The sequence below is a fragment of the Charadrius vociferus genome, unplaced genomic scaffold (assembly GCF_000708025.1).
Source record: "Charadrius vociferus isolate BGI_N301 unplaced genomic scaffold, ASM70802v2 scaffold436, whole genome shotgun sequence".
Lineage (NCBI taxonomy): Eukaryota > Metazoa > Chordata > Aves > Charadriiformes > Charadriidae > Charadrius > Charadrius vociferus.
In genome coordinates, this window is record NW_009649187.1 from 6,823,537 (window position 1) to 6,835,485 (window position 11,949).

General features: G+C 43.9%; 1 protein-coding gene across 1 annotated transcript in view; it reads right to left on the bottom strand.

The window, feature by feature from the left end:
- The window catches only part of CAMK2G (calcium/calmodulin-dependent protein kinase II gamma), a 123,255-nt gene that overhangs the window by 63,385 nt on the left and 47,921 nt on the right, over positions 1-11,949 (bottom strand). The window contains exon 4 of the mRNA XM_009888839.1: positions 3,705-3,764. Within this exon, the coding sequence (XP_009887141.1) occupies positions 3,705-3,764 (60 nt within the window). The remainder of the gene's footprint in view (positions 1-3,704; positions 3,765-11,949) is intronic.

The following is an 11,949-nucleotide window of genomic DNA, read 5'->3' on the forward strand; positions in this document are numbered from 1 at the left end:
AGGTGACAAGCTGTAACGGCACATTCAAATGTACGTTGCACAATGAGAGCGTGGTACATACCACGAATCAGAAATCAAAAAAATTGCCTCAAGTCAACTTTCTTCATTCCAGACAAAAAAACCTTAGTGCAACACTAAGCTCTTAGAAGGATTACTACACTATGATTACCTTGGCCATAATGTGCACGTAAAGGCAAGACAAAACATCCAATTACAGAGTGACAACCTATAATTAGGGCTGAGATTTGAGGACGGCACATTAGGATAACTCAGAAAGCGGTCGTTTCACAAGGAGCAACACCAAATGGAAATACCACCATTATTTTGCACCTAGAGTAATCTTTATTTTATCTGAGTAGCAGTGTTATGGTCAGTATGTTGCAGTCCAGAATGTCCATAGCAGAATCATCTGTCTTGCAGCATATGGATAAGAACCACAAATTCAACAATAGGTTTGCTTCATATCCTGTGTCCAGGCAGGAGAGAAAAGCAGCCCACCTCGCAGAGTCCTAACTTTCAGTCCGCTGCCCCAGAGTCACTAGAGGCTCAGATGACCGTGGAAGAGCAGGACATGCTGCAACACAGTTTGTAACAAAGGCAGTAACAACAAAACTTAATGGGGAAACTAAAGCAAGTGCAAAATCTGCAGAATTCTTCAGGATTGGTGCAGAGTTACTAGCATAGTTCACACTGAAGCAACACACCAAGTATTCATCCAGAAGAGTTTACAATGTAGAATGGCAGTAACTAGGTGATTACTAACTGCTGATACACATTTCAAAGGAAAAACCTACTGCTATGTCAGAACAACATGTTTCCTCTCTATGACAACCTAACAAGTCCAAGGGATATGGAAGCAGCAATGCATGTAGCATCTGGACTTCAGCAAGGCTTCTGACAGCATCTGACATGCTATTTCCATAAGCAATTTAGAAAAAAATGTGTATTCAGAACTAGCTTACAATGGTGTATGCAACTCATTGAAAAAACATACCCAAAATTGATCACTGTCAAACTGCAACAATGTATCAAGTGATATCTTCAAGTGTTCCTCCAGAGTCCAGCAGTATTCAACAGTGTTATTAATTACATGATGCAATGTATGACATTGTTATTAAAGATCATGTTACTGTGGAGGGAGTTGCAACCCTATTATACTATCAGGAGATAAATGAAAATGGTCTTGACAAATCTAGGGGCGGGGGGACACACCCGCAGAGTGGATTTCTTCCTGTTTGTTTTAATAAAGCCAAATGTAATGTACACTTTGATAGGAATCCTCACTATACAAGACAGGAAAATTATTTGCTTGGCAGAAGTTCTGCAGAAAGTAGTTTGGAGCAATAATGAGTCAGAAAACAAAAGTGCATCAACAGCATATTTAAATGACAAGTTTCACAGGCTGATGTACAAAACAAGAGCATCTTTGTTAGGACAGGTGAAGCAATTCTTCCCCCTCTAGTCAGCACTGACATGGCCTTAGAATCTTATGTCCAGTTTTGTGCATCACATTTCTAGAAAGATATGAAGCAACTGGAGAGAGTCCAGAGAAGGAAGAGGCTCGGGGCGGGGGAGAGGACGTGAGGTCTAGAAAACATGACGTAATGACGTATAAGAAAAGATTGAAGGAACTGGGTTTGTTTAGTCTGAAGAAAAAGACAACTAAAAAGAGACATGATAACAGTCTTCAAATATGTAAAAGATTGTTACAAGAAAGAAAAACTACTTTCCGCATATACTCCAGATAGAACTCGAAACTACAAGCTAAGACAGCAGCAAAGTATGTTTTTTCTAATGTCTAACTGACAGAAAAATTAAACATTTGAAAGATTGCCACTAGGGGCTGTGGAAGCATTTAAACGTTTTAAAGAACAAACATGCCTGGAACCAGCCAGGTATAAAAGGTTTTCACAGGACTGCTGAACAGACCACACGATTTCCCGAGGTCTTATTCAACACACCTTGATTCTGTGCTGTAGGCACAAAACTTAATTCCTTTATTGCTATTTGTGACTGCCCCTTGAGTTTAGAATGACTAGTCTCTTTATCTTAAGAGGAAAATTGTTCATTCTAGGAAGACAAGACATGCTCTGTAGAAAATGCAAGAACCACTGACATTCCCCCAAACTGTCTTTTCCAAACCACGATACACCAGGAGACAAGCATTGTCACTCATTACAGATGAGGAACAAGCTGTAGAATTGAACCAGGAATGTGATATGTTTGTTTTCAGTGTGGTTTACTTATAAAAGTGGTTTTCTTCTTGTGTATAAAATTTACCCTGTAAGAGGCCTGGCAAGAAAACATGTATGAAATTGTAAAAAGGAGAGATGATGAAAGTGAAGTTAAGGCCAAAATAAAAAGTGACATCACCTACTAAATGAAGTGCAACAAGTCTTATGGGGCAAATGAAGCTTGGTAACTAGCTAATATGAGTTTAAGTCATTCTGAATATTGCCAAGCAATAAATTTACCGGCCAATATATTCATCAGTGCAAATTACTGTAGAAGGTGGCCACTGCTCCTCTCCTCATGCCATACCTCCACAACTACACTCTGATGCAACAAAGCTCTTTCTGCTGAAAAGCTGCTACTAAGGTACTTTGCATTTTAGAGGTCCCCAGCTTGTGGTAATAGCTTCTTCATCACATACAGAATGGCCTATAGATGTTAGTCCATGGAGTATGTTGGAAGGCACCTTTTTTCTCCCAGGTCTTCAGAGGATAGGAGAAAATTATTATGAAACTTAAAGTCAGGAGACCAGACAGATGCCCTTAAAACATTATCTATGCTGACAGATAGGATTATGCAAAAGAAAGACAACGTAATGCATCACAGGTTTCCCAGACAGGGATATTTAAGAGTGCTTTGGTTGAAGGTGGCAGTTTGGTATTTCTTAATGTTTTCTTAAATAAATTAACTCAAATTAGACCTTAGCTAGGATCCTAGAGGCTTTATTTATTTTAAGATCCTAAAAAAGGGATTATTAATGGTCCAAATTTTTTGCGCAAAGCAACTTCCAGCAATGCGAAATTTCTCTAAAAGAAAACTTAAGACAAACTTGCACGGTGCTTTGGAACTAGATAAAAATCCATGCTCTCTCACTACAGTTCAGTAGTTGTGCCTTATTTTGCCTCTTCCTGTATTTCTGGACAAAACTATTCCCTTTACTCCATTACCTTTTTTTTTTATTATTATTTAAAATGACTGCCAAAATGGGCAATTTGGGTTTGGTCTCTTGTTTTTAAAGTAAGTGGCAACTGCAATAAGAAGAGATGACATATTAGCCCACCCTCCTTTAACTTTGGGCATGTCCCCTAATACAGCATTTAAACAGATACCTCAAAAAGTGACAAGAAGAGGAAATAAAAGACAGGCGTGGGGAAAACAAATACAACAGCTCATTCCCATTGGAGAATGTCAGATGAGCAGACAGAGCCATGCATCACCCAAGGAGCAGGGACAGCTCTGCATGGGTGAGCGGACAGGAAACCAGCACACTTTGGTGAAAAACTGGGCAACGATGCTAAGGAACGGGACAAGGTCATATGCAGAATTTGTCAAAGAGAGAAAGTGAGGCGATTTCAACAGGCAAGTCTGACGACTTGTTGTGAACATTCAGAATACACCTGCTCTTGCACAGCTTGCTAGATGAGACATTACTCCTCTCTCACCCCCATCCCTCTGAGCCCAAGGAGCTTTACCAATATTTGGATGCTTTAGAAGTCGGCAGATTCGAGCTTCACGTTCCAGTTTCTGGTGATCTAAAAGAGAATAAGAAACAAGGCGTTAAGCACCACAACTCTGAAGTAAGCTCTTGTTCATATTCAATGCAGAAAGGAACACAGTGACCCAGCATTCATCCAGAGAGCTGGGAACTCCTGGAACACGACTGTTTCCCAAAACCTCACAGCCCTTTCAGGCGAGGGTTATTCAGCCGAGGCTGCAGGAGGACCTCTGCTCCTGCTACAGAGCTAGTACTAAACTGGTATTCCCTCCTTGGATTCACAGTGAGTAGCAGCAAAGTCAAAGACACTGCTCTTCTGTCAGCCTCACAAATATGCAAAACCAGTGACATCCCTCCCGAGACTTACCCCCGTTCTCCAAGGCTGGAGAGGAAGAGGAAAAGTCTCTGAAGAAACAGCCCACATCAAATGGGAAAAGGACCTGCTTCCACTCCAGAGAAACACTGGGGAAGAAGGGCAAAGTAGGGGAGAAATACACAGCTCCTGCTCGTGCACAACCCTCACATGAAATAGGGAACTCTGCCAGCTCCAGTGAACCGTAAAGGTAACCATACTTCAGTACCCATGGATGGACTCGCTGGTGAAATGCTGATCAAGCACTTTGAGATCTCCAGGCGAGAAGTCCTGTCAACTGCTAAGTATGCTTATTCCAGCCCAAAGGCAACATCAGTTCAAGCACGACTGTCAACTGGCTTAAAGAAAAAAATATCAAGGAGAGTAAAAAATGGTTTCTCCTCCCTAGAAATGTAACATGCATGAAAACAAGGAAAGGAGAGGGAGCTAGCGCAACTCTGCCCATCTCAGCCAAGAGGCAGGGGGCCTTTTAGCCACTGAGGATCAGACAGGAGATTTTTCAGTACAGCAATGACGAGTCCTGAACTTTCACTACAAAGCCGCCATCCTCTCAAGTGAAATGCTCACACTGGACAAGCACAGATTCACTGAAAGGATCCGAGGCAGGCAAATCTTCACACTGGACAAGCACAGATTCACTGAAAGGATCCGAGGCAGGCAAATCTTTTAGGCAGCCCTGGCAGCTGCTAAGCTCTAGACTTTTGGGGATGCAAATGCCTAGAAAGAGGCAAGAAGCAAGGACTGTCCTTCCTCCCAAGTCCAGCCATCAAAAGAACACAGAAAGGGCAACCAGCAGTCCCTTCCTGCTCTTGACATTCCTTCTGTAGCAGATCTTCACGCACCGGCTTGAAAACACACCTTCTCTGCATCCCCTGACACACATCTTCTCCACAAGAGTAAGCAGGACCCTTGGCTTGTTGGGCTACTCAGCAGATCACTGGTAGAAATGCAGCATCCTCCAATTTAGAGGAAACCCACTATAGACCCACTTCAACAAAGCCATACTGCAGTGCTCTGCCTGAGAACAGCCTGTGCGGCTCCATGGTCTCTGCATGGTCTTCCCTTCCCTTTGTAAAGGAAGGCTTTGGGCAACTGTTCTCTTCCCCGTGAGCAGAAGACGGAGACTAAGCCAGACCTCAGCTCAGAACACTTTTCTCTCCCAGGCTGGGAATAGCAGCTCAGGGCACTGCAGGATTTCTGTCTTCTTTCCCACTGCTGAACTGTAGAAAATGTCCCAATTAATATTTTATAGGGCTGAGATGTGCTTACATCCTCATCTGCTACTGTTCAGGGATGGGGGAAGGTAAATTACTCCTTTCATCTCTCCTTCGTTCTCAATCCTGGAAATTATTGTTGTTGTTGCATATATTTTACAGTTCTATGCCAGAACCACTCTCCAATAAAGTAGCAGGCAGCAAGAAAGCCTGGAGAGCTTCCACACTCCTGACGCCTTGGTGCAGTGCAAGCGCTTTCTCACCTGCATTGCTGGGGAGGGGTGGGGGTGCCTTGGCTTCCCTTTTAGCAGCATCTCTCACAAATGAAGTTTTGCAAAACACAGTTGCAAGGTAACAGACTGTGCTGCATACTCAGCACTTGGGCCAGATTCTCACAGCAGGACAGCAGTTTAAGATAAACTTACTTGCACTTAAACTGGGTCTTGCAAATTCCCCACTTACCCTCCCAGCTCTACTTGGAACTCCTACAGAAGGGGATCCTTCACCCACCCGGATCACGTTGCCCTCGTGCACAGTTACACTTGCTGAGAATCTGTTCCCAAGTACAAGGACACGGGGAAGCAGACAGCAAAAACAGCTGAGCAAAGGGGGAAGGAGAGGTAAGAGCTCACCACGTGCTACTCAGCCACCGAGTCCTGACAGCCAGAACAGACAGCTGACAGGAGCGAGGCTCAAACAAAATGACATAACCATCAAAATGCCATGGGAGATGTAAATCAAGAGCAATTGCTCCCCTGAAATCCTACACCATCGTGCAGAGGGAGCGGAGCGGGTAGGGCAGGAGTGATCATGGGCAGCAGCCACACCAGAACTTGTGACAAGAGGTCATCACCCCACACCCCATCCCTCCAGCACCACACAGCCTGGCCAGAGACCAGAGGAGGAGTACAGCGCTCCGGTCACAAGGTACAGGAAACTATTTCTGGTCGGGGGGAAAGCATACCACACTCTTCTGTCTCCAGGGCAACAAAACAGGCAAACTCAAGCACAACTCCCAGGGAGAACGCACACTCCAGCCCGGGAGCAGCCAGCCGCCACAACCCAGAGCAGCCAAAGGTCAGGCTGGGCGGGTTTCCTGCCGCAGGTCCCTCCCGAAGGATCACGGGTCCCGTTCCTGCAGGGTCACCCGTCCAGTTGCAGGCGGCACCAGAACACAGCCCAACCTGTGACTTGAAAAGCGTGCCCCCATTCCCAAAGAGAGTCCCTTTTTAAATCTTTCTTCATTGCCTGGTGGCTTTTGGCACAGCGTAGGTATTAGACTCTCATTCCACAGATCAGCGACAGAGTCGATTTGGTACTTGTTGGGAACAACCCGGGACCTAAATGCATAAGGAATAAACACGGAGCTGCAATTTATCTACCTTTCCCTGGTCTAACAAAGGTAATTCCCAGTAGGACAGAAAACCCAAAATTGGGAGTCCAGCAGGGCAGTCAAAGGCTGGGCTTTATGACATCTTTTATATGGGGTCTCACCAAACCTTAAAAATGCGAAGTATTCTTAACCGTATTAGAATAAGGATGAAAAGACAACATGGGTTCAGATCCCTGCCTTACCAAGAGCTTGCAAAGCAAATAGTTTCCCTTCCCTCTGCCCAAAAGATCAAACTCATTTCTGCAAGCCATTTGTGGAGTGAAGGTGTTTATTCTTAACGCGCTGTGGAAGTACACCTCGTAGCTAAGAGAAACACAGCAACACATCTGACCTACCTTCAGGATCCCAGGCCTGGGACATAAGGCCTATTTCCCACCTTTTACAAACTATGACATTCAACCAGCAATTTCCATAACTTACCTAAAACACAGTATATCCTCTAGAAAATATAAGGGTTCACATTCAAGACGTCAAGTGATAAATAAAGCCATACACCCACAGAAGTTACTCCAAATGTTAGTTATCCTTCCTGTTAAAATTTAGCACTACCATTCCAAGTCTGAATTCATCTACCTCCTGCTTCCAAATATTGGATTTCATTAAGCTCTTTTCCTGCTACGTTACAGAGCTGTCTAGCCCTAAACAATAGCTGATGCTTAAAACTTAAGTACAGGATATTACAAACACTCATCTAATATTCATTTACTGTTTTCCAGCCAAAAAACAGAATCTTGCTATTTGGACAATTCTTCTATATACAGTCTGAAGCAATGAGTATCTACACAGAGAAGTGTAGTCTACATAGCTCTTTTGCAGCAAAATTTAAAATGTATATGCTTAAGGAGATGGTGCTTAAAAACAGCAGTAGGAAAAACTTTCTCATGTTTGATACACAAACTAAGGTTTGAATATCTATTTCTCTTTACCAGTCCTTTATATGATACGATTTCTGCATCCTGGTTCAGCATGTGAGACTACGTTTAACTCAAGTACCTTTAACATTATTGTTCTGCAAATACTGCGCTGTCATTTTAGTAACATTAATAGCAGGTTTCTTCAGAACATACCTGATAAGAAACTGCCTGTTCAGAGAATTTCTCTGGGTTGGGTTTTGATTAGTCTAGGGATTTACTTTAATAGAAAACAAGAATGATTGTGTTAGCATCATCAGTGAGAATTAAAGACCTGCAAAAATGAAACTGCTTCATTTTGTACAAACATGCAGTCCATTCACTGGGACATGACTGCTTGTGCACAATGCACGGACAAAAGTGGCTGTGCACAATTAAAAAAGTCACAGCTGTAAGAATCTCTAACTGAGCAGGTTAAACCAAACTAATCCTATCTGAATACAGATGACAGCAGACCAAAACCATGATAGTTTGGCCTGTGTGTCGTAAATGCATCAAACTTCAGCAGATAAACAGCGCAATGTGATACAAAACAAAGAGGCACCCAACAGAAATAAACAAAATGCAGCCAGCTTTACTTCACGAAAACTTGGCAATCTCCAGCAGGGTGGGGAATATCACTAGTTTTATATTGATGGGCATTTCTTACTCTTTTGGAGAGGCTGAGAGAGCTGAGGCTGTTCAGCCTGGAGAAGAGAAGGCTCCGGGGAGATCTTATTGCGGCCTTCCAGTACCTAAAGGGGGACTACAGGAGAGCAGGGGAAGGACTTTTTACTAGGGCATGTAGTGACAGGACGAGGGGGAATGGTTATAAACTGGAAGAGGGAAGGTTTAGATTAAACATTAGGAAGAAGTTTTTCACTTTGAGGGGGGTAAGGCACTGGAACAGGTTGCCCAGAGAGGTTGTTGAGGCCCCATCCCTGGAAGTGTTCAAGGCCAGGCTGGACGTGGCCTTGGGCAACCTGGTCTAGTCAGGTGTCCCTGCCCATGGCAGGGAGGTGGGAACTCTATGATCTTTAAGGTCCTTTCCAACCTAAACCATTCTATGATTCTATGGTTGTCTGACCACTTAAGTCTGTTACCCCAAAGATGCAGTGGCAGAGATGGATGAATAATGTTTAAGACCCAACTTCTGGGATCCGTTCTTCTCCAGGGAATCAGTTCTCTGTTTTCTACTCTATCCACTACATACACAGCTGCTTTGCAGGAGGTTTGTCCTCACCAGGTCTTTCTCCTCCAAGGGTTCCTGAGGCCTGGAGAACATTTTCAGACACACAGACAGGGCACAGGACATATACAAATCCCAGTAGTCTAGCGCTGTCAAGTGAGAGCATTTACATAATAACAACAACAAAGATGAAGAAAAAGGTCACTGTGCCTAATCAGCCTGCTAGGAAGCTGTGCTGAGAAGAAGGGACTGCCAGAGAAGCACAGGGAGACCTGTTTGCATGGAGCTGAGGTACGCTTGCAAAAGGCTTGCAAAAGTCTGGAGAAAGACACCTGCAACAAACCCAAGAAGGAGATCAGTCCCAACCAAGCACGGTGAGGGCCGAACTTGAGCTGGGGAGCAGGAGAAGATGGTTAGGTGTCAGGTGCTGACGCTGCCACCCTGCACAGGCAGCACAGCATGAAACCCTCCAGGCTTTGGACATAGCTACGATGCCCTGACTGACTCCCGCTCCCGAGAGATGTGGAGAGGGGCTTTGTTTCAGCTGCAGGCAGCTGCCATGCGAACACGCTTTCCAGCCAGAGGCTCCTCAAAGGACCAGTGACCCGGGAGGCTGACAGAGATGTGCCCTTTGCGCCCCATCCCCTCCAACTGTCCAAGGAGCACTGACATTTATTGCTCTAGAAACAAATGTCAGCAAACCCACACCTATTTCAGATAGTTCCTTCTGCTGGCAAGCAGGAGTAGAAGACAGCGTTAAAAACTAATTGAAAGAGTGGACAAACAGTTCTTGAAATAAACCAAACCAAGATTTACCACTGAAAGTGATTAATTTCACACCTACCAGAAAATGAGGTGGAAAAAAAGTTAATTCTACCGTACTTTCTTCAACAAGCATTAGAAACACAGCACCATTTTGAAACCGTTCCACACGCAAAGGAGCACACCCACTGAAGCGTTTACTGGCTTACTTTACCAAACTGCAGCTACATTGAGGTCCTGTGGCTAAAGCTCGCTCTTTATTTAGTACACCTGCCTTAAGAAGAAAAAAAAAGGTGGGGGAACAGGAAGGACAGGACAACTTTTAGCAGCCTAAAAGTTTAGCCACCCAAATGGGAAGGCAGACTCTTTCCTAAATGCAGTAAAAAGAAGCAGCAACAAAACTAATGCTTAGTTGTGAATCATCTGTTTGATAAGAAACTGCGTCATGAAGAAAAAAAGCTTGCTCCTTTCTTTACCAATCTATAATCTTCCTGCCCTCAACTGGAATGTACAATCCGGCTGCTCAATACTACAGTCCACCTGTCTTCACCCTGCACTAGGACCATGCTCTATCATTGCTGTTAAAGGAGGCTTGAAGCTATCATTCCTGTGGGAACACAATCTAGATTACATTTCTGAGAATGGGAAGAGTCCGGAAGAGGAATCAAACCCAAAGCAATAAATTCAGTTTGATTGCTGTCATCATGCCAATTCCGGGAGATAGTCAATTGGTGCCAGCTGCTAAGATATCATTTGAGTTGCTTCAAGACAGAAATCGAATTTGCATCAACTACATTTTGTAGTGTGAGACTAGTCTGTGCCTTCAGGTTCCTTCACGCTTTTCTTTGCTTTTTCAAATTTAAACTTCCTCTCTGAGACATCCCCTGCAAAAGAGAGCTAGCTCCCTCATGCCTCACATCAAGCCACAGGCTTTCCCCCACATTCTCTTATTTTTCCAACAAGGCTGTGCTACAGAACAGCTGAGATATCTCAGCATTTGCAATAGGGTTGCACGGGACAGTATGCCATCCCACACCACTACTTTAAACATAAGTAGCAAGTCTCAGATCACCACCATTTCCCCTTCTGCAGAAGTTAGCAGAAAAACAAAAAATCATCCTAGGCCTTAAGAATGACCAGAGCCCCTGTAGGTTCAGCATATCCTTTCTGACAAGAGCTAACAGCAGATGCCTAAAGAAAAATAAAAGAAAATAAGCATATAACGACACTTTCCAAACGCTCTCCCTCCCTCCAGCTACTTGCAACTCAGGACTTTGATGTTTCCATTTCAGTGTTCCTACATTGCCAGTTCAAAGACCAGCCAAAATTAATAAATCTGTAACAGCATACTACCCTCGTTGCAGGTGACATTTCTGAATACCAGATGCTGCATTCCAGCCTTCCAGTGTGGAACGACCCCAGTAGCACGACGTCCCATGCCCGAGGGCAGGGGGGCACCCGTCCCCTACCACCACCACCAGCATTTCTGCTGCAGCAACTGCACAAGAGTCATGAAGTCAGCAAGGGGAAGACACAGCTGAAGCAAGCAGATGAAGATGAAACAGCGAAGCTCCACTTTTCTCACCCAGCGAAAGCTAGAGAAACAAGACAGGGGTGAAATCCTCATCACTTGCCTTCAGCTACTGACAGAGGAGGTTCAAGTGCCAATAGGACACAAAGAAATGCATGACTTCTTTCAAGAAATGCCGGCAGACCTACTTTCTGACAAAGCCTTTCCTCCAGCAAAACCACTAATATTATTACCTTGTAACAGCCTTTTCCCACGCTTTCGCAACCTCCCAGAAACAAACAACTCCACGCGTAAAAGTGTAATACTACCCCTCAAAGTACATAGACACATGGATCTTAAAGACAGCCAGAAAGCTCATACAGTTGGCAACAAGCTGTGTTGCCACACACTAGTATCCGTGAACCCTTTGGTATTACTGTACTGGAAAAACAAAACAAACAAAATAAAAGGAACGAACCACACGAACTCAGAACAGTTTCCACTTTTTTTTTGTTCAAGTAATGCAGAAAATAGACTATCAACACCACAGAGCAGAAGTCATGATGGTTTAAGTAATTGTATTTGCATCTCAGATGAGCACTCTGAAGAGTGGGCCAAGGAAATGTATTATCTTTTCCAGTACTGAAGGAAGATATGAACCTGCACACAACAATGGCAAAAGGAAAGAAGGTATTAAAAATACCTAGAAGAGCTGGATCTTTTAAAAGAAGTCATAGCATGCACCTTTGCCATTGCAGTTTCTATGCTCAGTGTCATTCAAAGCAGCCTTTCCTTTTCACATGCGTATTTTTCAGTTTATCAGCAAACTTCTCCAATATTTTTCTTTAGGTTTTCCAGCAGGTGGACCTGGTAAGGGAAGGAAAATTCCTT